This window comes from Poecilia formosa, unplaced genomic scaffold, assembly GCF_000485575.1.
Source record: "Poecilia formosa unplaced genomic scaffold, Poecilia_formosa-5.1.2 Scaffold10, whole genome shotgun sequence".
Classification (NCBI taxonomy): domain Eukaryota; kingdom Metazoa; phylum Chordata; class Actinopteri; order Cyprinodontiformes; family Poeciliidae; genus Poecilia; species Poecilia formosa.
The window spans coordinates 920,877-932,650 of record NW_006799949.1 but is presented as its reverse complement, the minus strand read 5'-3'; the positions used below and the strand labels follow the sequence as shown (position 1 = coordinate 932,650).

The 11,774-nt window shown below is 36.9% G+C and overlaps 1 protein-coding gene across 5 annotated transcripts in view; it reads right to left on the bottom strand.

Annotated features, from left to right (window-relative positions):
- The window catches only part of kdm4b (lysine (K)-specific demethylase 4B), a 57,747-nt gene that overhangs the window by 29,331 nt on the left and 16,642 nt on the right, over nucleotides 1-11,774 (bottom strand). For all 5 annotated transcript variants that reach the window (XM_007541250.2, XM_016665166.1, XM_016665175.1 and 2 more), the window contains one exon: nucleotides 1,416-1,465. In XM_007541250.2, coding sequence (XP_007541312.1) covers nucleotides 1,416-1,465 — 50 coding nt within the window. The remainder of the gene's footprint in view (nucleotides 1-1,415; nucleotides 1,466-11,774) is intronic.

The following is an 11,774-nucleotide window of genomic DNA, read 5'->3' as shown; positions in this document are numbered from 1 at the left end:
GCTGCAGGCTTAAGCTGAAGGCCAAATATATTTGAGTTTGCATCAAAATAATAATAAAAAAAACCTCTAATCCAGTGGTTCTTAACCTTTTTTGAGGTACCAAACCCACCAGTTTCATATGCGCATTCAATGAACCCTTCTGTAGTGATAAATAAAATTAAAATCAGATTTTCCCCCTCCCCCCCAAATTCAAGACATAGAGGTGACCCAACTAGAATCACCCCAAGATCACCAAGTCTTCTTAAAAAGTAGAGTCTCTGAGAACAGTTCTTCAAAATATAGTCGGTGTTTTCAGCAAAGTTTAGCTGACTGTCCAGGAACGACCCAAGGTATTTAAAATTTTCCACAGTTTCAACAGGTTGGCCATCGAGAGAAACTGGAACCACTTTAAGGTCTTGTTTAGATTAATTAGCTCTATATTCTTAAGAGAATGAAAAATTAATAATAAATAATAAAGACTTTGCCATATTCTGATTTAGTATTGTAATCATATTAGTTGTGTTCCCACCCCCACGCCACTAGAGGCAGTAGCAGGCCCGAAAAGATGCGACTACAGAGCAGATTTAGAAGTACACCGAAAGCTACGGTGAGCTTTGCTGAAGTAATTAAAGACACAAGTTCAAATCCATGCTGAGAGTGGAACTCCTTCAATCAGTGCTCCTCCGCAGCACTGATTGGCTGAGCAATGTGACGTGATCCTCTGCAGCAAGTGATGGCAAAGCGGGGCGTCATCACGACTTTACACAAGTGTGTCTTTACCTCCGCGGCAGAGGCTCCGCCGAACCCCTGAGACCGACTCATTGAACCCCTGGGGTTCGATCGAACCCAGGTTAAGAACCACTGCTCTAATCTAAGCAGGTTTGGTCCAGTCATCTGTTGTAAACAAAAGATCCAAATATAGGCATCCAGGCAATCAGACTGGTAAGATGCCAGAGCCTTTATTAATAAAAACTAAGACAGCGAGATCTCAAAAAAGAAAACTTCAGATCTAAAGTCCAGTCATGTTGCAACAACACAATGAAGAAAAGACAATCTGAAAAACAACAGAAATAACCAAAGCTTTACACGAGGGCTGCATGTGACAAATCAGGACCAGGTGGTGAAGCATTGAGAAAAACAGGTTAATGACAATTTCCAGGAATAGTCAGAGAAACAGTAACAGCCTCTAAGAAACCGAACCTACATGGGCAGCCTAAAGCTAATTAACACAGCTTGCCTTAGAAATAAGGAAACACAATAAGCATGATCAAAATAAGAAAATTCAGCCACAGCTCATAACATTTCTTCATCTTTTATGCACTAAACAGCATGGCTTAGATGTTCTTACTGAGTAAAGCCTGTACAGCATCTAAATGTGGTAAAGAAAAAAACTCATGCATAATATATGAAATTTAAAGTTGGTTCTTCTGGCTTACCTTGTGCAAGCCTCTCCAGTCTCTTGCCATGCTCAGGAGGAACAGTGTACCTGCAAAGAGAGGCAATGAGGTGCTCAGTTATGTCTTTTACCGTAAAGGTGGACGATCACCAGCCTGACTTCTCAGCAACTTAATGCCCACCGTTTTCTACAATCTAATTTGAACAAGTTGCAAATTATTGACTTCTGCTCCACAGACCTTGTCAAGCAAAAACAATATTCACGGTGGTGCTTTTAGGTCGCAAGTAAATAGCAATTATGCTTTGTTTGCAATAGGAGGCAAATATCTACATATTAATGCAATCAAACTAAATATAAAAATAAAATAAAGAATGGTGATTCTAGTGGAAAAACAGAGGGAACAAATAGTAGCTCTGAGCTTCGGCACATCAACACACTCCACTCAAAAGCAATCTGAATTGTTTGAATATTGCTAGCTAGATGCACTTCATGTCTGCAAAGCAGTTTCTTTGATTGTTTGTTAAAAAATAAACGCAGAAAGAAAAATCCCCTCAGTGTTGACATTTATGAAAAATATATGAGGACATGACTGTGAAACTACTTTAAGAATTAATACTAACATAACAGCATCAGACTCAGAAAAAAATGAGTGCTAAATAAATCTTTTTGCGGAGATGAATATCATAAAATGTCTGAATGGAGAAAAGAAGGGGGCAAAATGAAAGGTGATGATAGAAGAGATAAAAAAAAAACTGGTGAAGGAAAAAAGAAGAGAAATGACTGTTTTGAGAGTGTTGGCTGTTTTTTTTTTTGTTTATTTTGGCCCTCAGCTCTGAGCAGTTTCAGAAAACAAATTGTCCAGGGTGTTAAATTTTTTTCTGCACTGATGTAAGATTTGTGAAGGCCACTGTTCTGTTTAATATTTAAGAGGTGCAATTCCTGCTTTAAATAATTTTAAATATCCATATCAAATTATAAAATCAATGAAAAGTTATTTTCCATACTTCAATTAGAAAGTATACATTCACCACACATGCAAGTTTTAAATTACTGTATATTTCTAGTATAAAAACAACTGCAGACCCACAAACTTGTTTTTTCCCCCCCATTATATTCTGCCTTTCAACATTTCTCAGTTGGTCAGTGGAAGATTAATCAGTGTCTTTGCTCCGTGTGAACCAATAGACCTTTACTTCTGATGAGAATCTTTTTGCTTTGCATTGTATTATTATTAAAACTGGTTCCATAGTCCCAGTTCAAACTGGTTGTTCAACATTAACTCCCCATTCCATGTCAGGACTGATCTGTTCATCATGAAGTGTAAAAAAAACACACATGTAGATCACAGAACTACTTCTCAACCCAAAATTGATGTGCTCCGAAGGCAAGGATATGATTACAGAAAAGCGGAGAGCATAACACAGAAAAATTGCAACATGATGAAAAAAAGACATGATGCCAGTAAGTATGATTGATTTTGAGGGATGTTGTGATAAGTGCATTTCATGGAGCGAAGTTTTAATATTTCTTTGAGAGCAACCATTACCTCCCGTTTAGATGGGCACTACAACAAGAAGGAAGCTGAATTGTAAACATGACTAATTGCACAAAATCTTACTCGCACCACTGATTTGTGAGAGCGTCAGATTAAGCTCCAGCAGAGCTTAATCTTTAACTTAAATGTTATTCTGTTGTTTTACATCTCTCTGTTCATGGGGGATTAAGTGTTTCATTATTATTATTTTTATCTTTTGTTCTATTCAGCAAGCTAATAGGTTTCTGTTTTGTTGTATTTCATAAATATATCTAAGTTTAATAATGTTTGAGATGTTTTTGTTTATTCAGTCATACAACTGACATTTTTTAAAAGTATAAAAAAGCAATTCATGTTATAGAACGGCACTCTTGGTAGAAGAGAAATTAATTGACTGTATAAATGTCTGATTGGACCTCCATAAATTTGGATTCTATGCCATTTTATTCTTCAATAGGCTCTCTGTCTTTCCCTCTTTTTCTGCTAAATGTTTTCTTTCCAGTCATCTTTCCATGGACATGCTTGGATGCAGCCCTGAGTGAACAGCCATGTTCTTCAGCAATGACCTTTCATGGCTTTCTCACCTTATAGAGGATGACAATGACTCTATGCTGGACAACAGTGAAGTGAGAACCCCTTCCCATAATTGTGTACGCTACGACAAGGACAACATCTCTATGATAATCTACTTTTATTGATCTTACAGAGTGTTAAACTATTGTTGTCTAATAACTTGATATTGGGTTTTCTTTACCTAGAAGTTTATATTAAAATTAAAAAAGAAATCATTTAAATGAATCACTGTACACTGTGTGTAAATCTAAGTACAACTTGAGTTTCATTGCTGTAACTAAATTGTTGAATTAAATTATGTTTCAGTGTTTTCTAATTTATTGAAATGCATCTGCATTCTACTATTCTCTATTTTTTGTTTAAAATCTTTAAATGTCCCATCATTCCTTCTATGAATTTTATCAGAGCTATTACTGTAAAAATAAACTAACCCTGTAGCCTTCTTTGTTACAGGGTAAGAATGTATTACCATTATGAATGTGTTTATACTAAATTTACAGCAGGTAGGGACTGAAAAGTCATGAAACATTAGTTCAAATGTCAGATGCTGCATTTAGAAACGAAATGTATTTGTAAAACAGAGTAGGAGGGAGTAAGTGCAACACTAATCTGTTCATTTTTTTAAAAGAAAAAACACTATTAGATATTATTTTTCCCGTAATTATTTCCACTAGTTTGTGTAACTCTCCAGAGACTGTAGGCTATAAGCACAGCTTGGATGAAACACCTCGTCTATTCTTCCTCGCTCAACTCTTATGGGTGCATGAAACAAACTGAGAAATGGAAAAAGGAGAAAGAAAGACAGATATGGTGAGAGGCAACAACACTTAATGAGAGACAAGAGGAATGAGGAGAAGCGTGGGACAAAAAGGAAAGATAAAAATAAAGAAAAATTGAGTAAAAGGCAAAGTCCAAATGAATAGACAACGATAAAGGAATGGAGCCACACTGCCACCTGCAGACTAAAGCACAGACCTTCACTCAGTCACACTGCTCCAGGGTTTTTCCTACACCAACAACACTGCTTATCTGTTCTGTCCAACAAATATTAAAAGCTTATAAAAAAGAATTATTGATCATAGTTATGTTAATTCTTAGATCAGCTGCAACTGATGAACTTAAGATAATTTTACCAAAATCTTTGCACCTATATATAATATAAAATGCACAATGAGGGAAAAAAGGCAAATGTTTAGGATCCTAGTATTACCTTGTCCTGTGGCTGTATAACAAAGACAATAAAAAGTAATAACTTCCAACTGCTAGCAGATCCTATCATCCTCTAGAGACAATTGGAAACTTTGCATCCATTCCAAATCCTGCCTGACTTCAGGCTATGATTTTTCATTAGCAGCCGCACTTTGCATGTGCCCAGCAGGCATTCTCATAAAGCTACAAAATGAGAATCCATGAAGCACTGATACGTAGACAGGGGATCACTCTGCCTTGTTGACCTTTTCATGCCAACTTCACTTCACACAAAAATGCACTGTAACCTGGTGCGTTTTCCAAACTACTTTTAGTGGTGCGGCTCTGTTTAACTAGATGGAAATAACAAGGTTAAGCTGAAGGCTCATCTTTGCATACAACTAGGCATTAAATAAGAAATTTCTTGAAATGTTAAAGACTAGTTCAACAGTTTATGCATCCAGTAAGTAAAGACAGATTGTTATGTCATTGTACACACATTTTAAGACACCAGTAGGACTGTTTCATACAAGCAGCAGCACAAAAGAAAAAAAAAAAAAAAAGAAGAAAAAAAAACAGCAGTGCAGCATGAGTCCACCAAATCCCATCCACCTCTGTTACCATGGCAGCAACATGTATGTGACTCCAGAGGCAGTCAAAAAAAAACACATAAGACAACACAGAGAAAATGAAGGCTTTAACTTATCCCCTCCTTTCCTGGGGAGGAGTATGATTAATCTATGGTGGGCCAATGTTCCTGGCAGGTGGAATTAAGGAGTCATCACAGGTTGAGAAGCTGCACAGCTCATACGGTTATTCCCACACAATTGGGATGCATTGTAGTATTTGCACTTAGTTTTTTAGGGATTCAGTAAATAAGCTGTAAAACAACTTCCCCATTTGCCTCAGCTCTCTGTTCACAGAAACAGACTACAACAGCCTTCCCATTACTGCAGGGGCTTCATCTCTGTGCTAATCAATCTCTATCTACTTTATAATGTGATACACTTTCTTTCCTGAATGTAAAAACCTTTGTATGGCACCCATCATAAAATGCGGGGGTGGCAGCATCATGCTATGGGTAATGCATTGGGAACGGCCCAGTGAAGCTGATGAGAATATGAATGGAGCTAAACAGACGATAATCCAGGGAGTTATTGCAAAGTAACTGAGACAAGAACAGAGGTTCACTTTCAAGCAGGTTAGAATGATGATTTAGAATGGCCCAGTCAAAGCGTAGGCACATAATAAAAAAATAAAAAAAAAACTTCTTCCAAGAAACAATATGTGGTAAATTGCCATCCCAGATGCCTTCAATTGCAGTTTGAGTTTGGGGTAAAGGTGGGCATTAATCATTCTTTGTTCTTCTTTTTACTTTTATAATTATTGTAATCGTACCAGAAAATGTCATGATGAAATTTTAAGTCAACATGGCCCACCCCATAGATTGGAGCATTTTGGAAAGAATAATGGGTACAAATCGTATTTGTAGTCATTCAAAACCAATACAGACAAACTGTAGCTGCAGGAAAGTTGCTTCAACAAAACATCTGAATGAACTCCTCCAGATGTCTTTCTGAATGAATGAATGGATGAAACAGGCCTTGTTGTGAATATAGACATTGCTTTTTTTGTTCTCTTGGATTCAAATGTAATGACTTCCCTAATAACCATTCACAGGTGACTTGAGAGTGAATCACGTAGGGGTGACCAATGAAAGGGAGTAGGTGTGATTCAGGAGCATGGGACTCCCTTTTTTTTACAGTCCATTTGCTTCATGTACCCCTTAAGTCCATGTAGAAACATATTACGTTCAGGATCATTTCTTTTTTATTTTCATGTAAACATTTTAATTTGAATCACAAACAGAGTGAAGGAAAGATTAGCAGGTCTGTGGATCATATCCTGTGTGTTTAGCACGTAAATGGGAATGGGGAGTTAACTGTGGAGGTGGTCACAGAGCCAAAAACATGCATTTATGGGAGAGCAGGCATTGTGAAGCACACCAACCAGCAGTGCTTTGTTACCCTGTGTCTCTCTACACCTGCTTGCCATTTGTAAGCATACTGTGAAAAACCACTGATCTCTCAAACACAAAAATTAAGCTGTGCTATTGCGCCATAAATATGTGGTTTTGCATTCATATCACAAGAGCACAACAAAAAGAACCCAGCAATATCGTGTAATAGTGTGATACTGCAGGAATTTGGTTAAATAACTGACTAAGACAGTCATAATGGCTCTTTCCTGAACAAGACATTAACTTCATGTCCAAAATGCCACACCCAGACTCCAAACTGAGAATAAGGACCATCATTACCCTTCCTATCCTCTGAGTTCAGAAATGATAATGGTGGACTACACAGGGGGGGATGAAAACTGATGGAGACATAATGGACTTCCTGAGGAACACTTAAAAAAATATTTCACTCACGTCAGCCATTCCCTGCCTTCCACTCACATGCTCAAAGGATAATCCCTCATCTGACAGCAGACCTGTGTAGACCTCTGTGTGTGTGTGTGTGTGTGTGTGTGTGTGTGTGTGTGTGTGTGTGTGTGTGTGTGTATTGGGGTAACAGGGCTGACAGAGAAGCATTCAACATTGAAAAGACGGAGATAAATTGATGGAGTAAAGATGGGGACAAATATGACTGCCAGTCAAGGCTGAGATCCTTTGCTTGTCCATCTTACTGTGTGTGCAAGTTGAAGCAGCAATTATGATGAGCACTGACTTTGATGGGAGCAGAGTTGCTGGGGGAATAGACTTAATTTCACAAACCGTTGCACTATGAGAGGAAAGGAAGAAAAAGACAAAGAGGGTGCATAAATGTGTTTTAAGGGACTGTGCTCTGTTTAAATGGCTGTAATTATCCCATCACACACAAGTATGGAAGTGAAATTGATCCAGTTCAGTGTCGAGGGGGGGGGATGTGGGAGGGTTTGGTAAGAACTCAAGACAGAGTGAAGGAGAAACATCAGACAGAAGAGAACAAAAGCAGAAGGCGGACCTGTTTAAAAGCACTCATAGTGAACTGAAAGGTCCATCAATCTGGGATCTAATTGGCTTTTAGAAATGACATGGGTAATGTAAAGACGAAATAAGAATAAAATGAGGTAAACTGACACATAAGTCAAAACTGAGCAGATCTCTGTTTCAAAACAGATAAGATCGGTTTTCTATAGAATATCTTTTATAGGGCTGCAACAAACAGTTGGTAATCACTTACTATGATAATGGGTTAAAAAAAAAGCTGCCACAATCTGCAGATTTTTTTTTTTTTGAATATGCATAGTCCAGTTAATTAATAAACTAGTAAATTAGCTGATGAGTATTCCAATAGTTGATTGAGTATTAATCATCTCAGCCCTGCTTTTTTATTTCCAATGCAGAAAATGTATATGTGAGACAGATACTTTAGTTTCTTAGCATGTTCTCTGCATTCTTTTTTTTGTTTCAAAGATTTTTTCAGCTATAGTGGCTTTTTTTTATATATGGAAGTAACAGCAAAGTGGGTTTTGAAAGAGGGGAAGACATGTGGCAAAGGTCAACGGGCCGGGTCTCCAGCCCATGACCGTGTCGAGGACGGAGTCCTCTGTACATGGGTCATTTGTTTTACCACTGTGCCACCGTGGTGCAAAATTCATTTTAATTTACATCACAAAAATAAATATTTAAACGGATTACACTTGCTCTAAGCACTGTGCTGTGATTAGTGATCTGCAAAGACAAAAAAAAAAAGATATTTTTTCCGAGTCAAAGCATTATATGTAATGTCGACTTGGCAACACTTTTCAGTGTGGAAGTTGCAGCAAAGTGAAGAAAAATTAAGGGGTTAACTATTTTGAGGGCAAGTAAGGTGGTTAAAATAAACCTAACTTTTATGCTTGCTGAATAAGACTTGGCGTATCCTCTAATATATATTCTTTAAAGCACAGTTTGTGAACTGTGCTTTAGATTTATTTTGTTTGTAAAAGCAAAATAAAATCCAAAATATAGAAAGTTTAGACCTTTGTTTATTAGATTTTTGTCTTCAATGTCTTTCGATGCAAAATATTCTTTAACCCCCATACCTCTCCAGACATGAAAAATGGGCAAAGAAACATACTTTTGTAGACTTTGAGACTGGAGAAACCATGATTTTGACTGTGTTTGACAACAGAAAAAAAACAATGTTATATTTTTACACTGACTCTCACAGTCAGCCCCTAATAATAATTAGGGGCTGACTAATGACTGGTCACAGCAGGGAGGATGGGAAATAATGATTACTGTTTATACAGCTTCCTATAAACTTTTTAAAGAGAAATCTGAATCCGGCAAAACTCCTAGCGTCAGGTCAAAGTTTCTTCTTAGTCACGTCATGAACCTTGTTTTAATTACACACATTTGCTTAGACCTTGACAGCAAGTTATAGCAAACGCACAGTGAGAGCTGTGAAAATGGAAATCGATGATTTTAATGAGATCTCATCACAGCGGAAACTGTAACAGACATCCTACAACACACCGGGAGGGGGACAAGAGATGGCGAAGACAGGAGAAATAGGAGGAGGTGACAGTGTGGAGTGGGAGAGCATACTGTGAGGAAAGAGAAGGCAGAGGAGGAAAGCCAGGAGACGAGCACAAATGCACGCACAGATAACACCGTAATTCAGAAAGCTGGATCGTCCCCGTTTCCCTCCTGCGGTGCCAAGGATGGAAAACATCATGGGGGGAAGGAAACGATTTAAAAACACACACAAACAATCTAAAGAGAGAAGCTATTTTAGTGAGGAAACCGGGACATTCATGTGTCTGAGAAAGCCTGAGCCAAATATAAAAATGATGCACAGAATAGAAAGCAATATGCAAGGACAAACATCACAGCAACTACCTGGTCTATAAACAAGGGTTGGGATGTCAGAGGTTTAATGCACTTTTCAGATGATTCAATTATTTTTTTAAATAGTTTGAAAAGTTTACTGCTCTAGGATGATGATGTTGTATCAAATGCATTAACAGCCATGAGAAAGCATCCAAATCAACTAGTTTCTATGCAGAGATCAATAGTTTGAGTAAAAACAAATATTTGAAATTTCCCTCATATTTCCCAGGAGTTTCTCTTTGCCAGCTGCACCAACCTGTCAGGTGCTTCGCATCAGCAAGCCACAGAACTCTGCCTTTTGAAAAATGTATATCATGAAAAAGTGGCCCATTTCATATCACTGCAAAGACTAATTTCAGCTATTTATAGATTTTAAATTTATGCTGAGTGTAGTTTTATTACAGATTGCCTAATGGGTTGTGAAAAGCAATTAAAACTCACAAAAAAATGTTTTGGTCTAATAAACTCAATGATTTGCGCATAGTTAAAAAAAATAAGGAAGCAATTTTAAAAAGCAAACTCATGCATTTATGTTAAAAAAACAAACAAAAACTACAATCCTACTTTCAAACTCAGCCTAAGCTCTGAAAATAATGCTTTCATTGTTTCTAATTTGATCACACTTTAAATAAAACTATAATTTAACTTTAAAAAGTAATTATTCAGCAGAATCTCTTCTTTCCTATCTGATTTACACAAAACCAACAGGACACCATCTGACACAGAAGTACTTCCTTCAAGCTTGTTTCTGTTTATTTTGCTGCAAAGTACTTGCATAAATTACTTTCATAATTTAATATGGAATAGAAAATAAATATCCTTTATTGTTCCACAATGGGGACATTTCTGATATAACTGCAGACTGAATACAGAATTTTGAAAGTCACAATGTCTGGAGTCTGACAAGGATGTTTTTCTAATTATATTCTTATTTCTGCTGCTTTTCATTCATGATTTCTTTTACTTGTTACATGAACTCTTCATATACATCATTAAGTGAACGAAATAAAAATAAAATGAAAAAAATGAAATGCACATTAAGAACACTAGGTGGTGCAGTTTTTCACTATGAGATTTCGTCTATCACCAAGTCTGTAGGTCTAACAACAAAAACTGACCAGAAGAGGCTAGTTGTTCCTTTTGATTTCATTAGCCTTTTGTGACAAAGACAGTCAATATGTTTTGTAGACTTAATAAGGTAATCAGCCTGTCCATACAATCAGAAATGAGAAGTTATACAAAAGCAACAAATTTCCTATATAAAATAGTTTACAAAGAACAGGGAAGAAGGTCAGGGTTCATCTCCAGAAAACTTGGTAAGCGCAGTCGTCAGAGTGCCGAGGCCCTCCACTGGTGGTCCACCGTGTATTAAAATATGCTAAGTTTACAGGAAATGTAAAAGTATTACTGAGTACTCTTACTCAATAATACTTACTGACGATGTTACAGGAAATTATCGTCAGTGAAATGCCATTTAAATGCCATTTAAATCCACAACTAGTCTTAAAAACAACAAATCAAAAAATACAATTAAAATGAATATCAATTATTTGCTCTTCTGTTTAATCCAAATTAAGTCAGCAGCAGCTCAAGGCCCCCCAGGCCTCTAGGGACCTCCATAAATGCATATTTTAACACAGACTACAGATTTATGAATGTAACATTTAATTATTGAGATTATCAATGCTGCTAAATTTGATTTAATGGTTTCACCATACATAAATTAAAAGATTTGAAATTGTTTAACATTTAAATTTAAGATTTTAAGGAGTTGGCAAGTTTACTTGTGAAAGTTCAAAGAACAATCTTCATAGTTAGATTGTTTTGTTACCATAGCTACAATCTGATGCTGTGAATTTAATCTTTGAGTTTAAGTTCTGTTTTTTTCACAAATACATCTCAGTAAACTGCAATTATCACTGATTGCTTTTTAGGTTTGCCAATTGACATGACGCCGCCCCGCTGCGTTAGTAGAGCTGTCCTCCGACAAGCCAACTGTTATGACAGACTAACAGACCTCAATGCATTACCTGAGACATTTTTTGAGTTATTTTTGTCTTATAAACCAACACTGAGGCAAAGACAGCAGGCAAGAAAGTTCTCTAACTAGTCCTATGTCAGGTCTATAAGGTTATAAGCAGGAAATAATGGAGAAATCAACGATAAAACCCAAGAGGAAAAATTAAGGACACAAAGTGTGGTTGGACACGAGTGTGAACGCTGAGGGACGCACTTTGCAC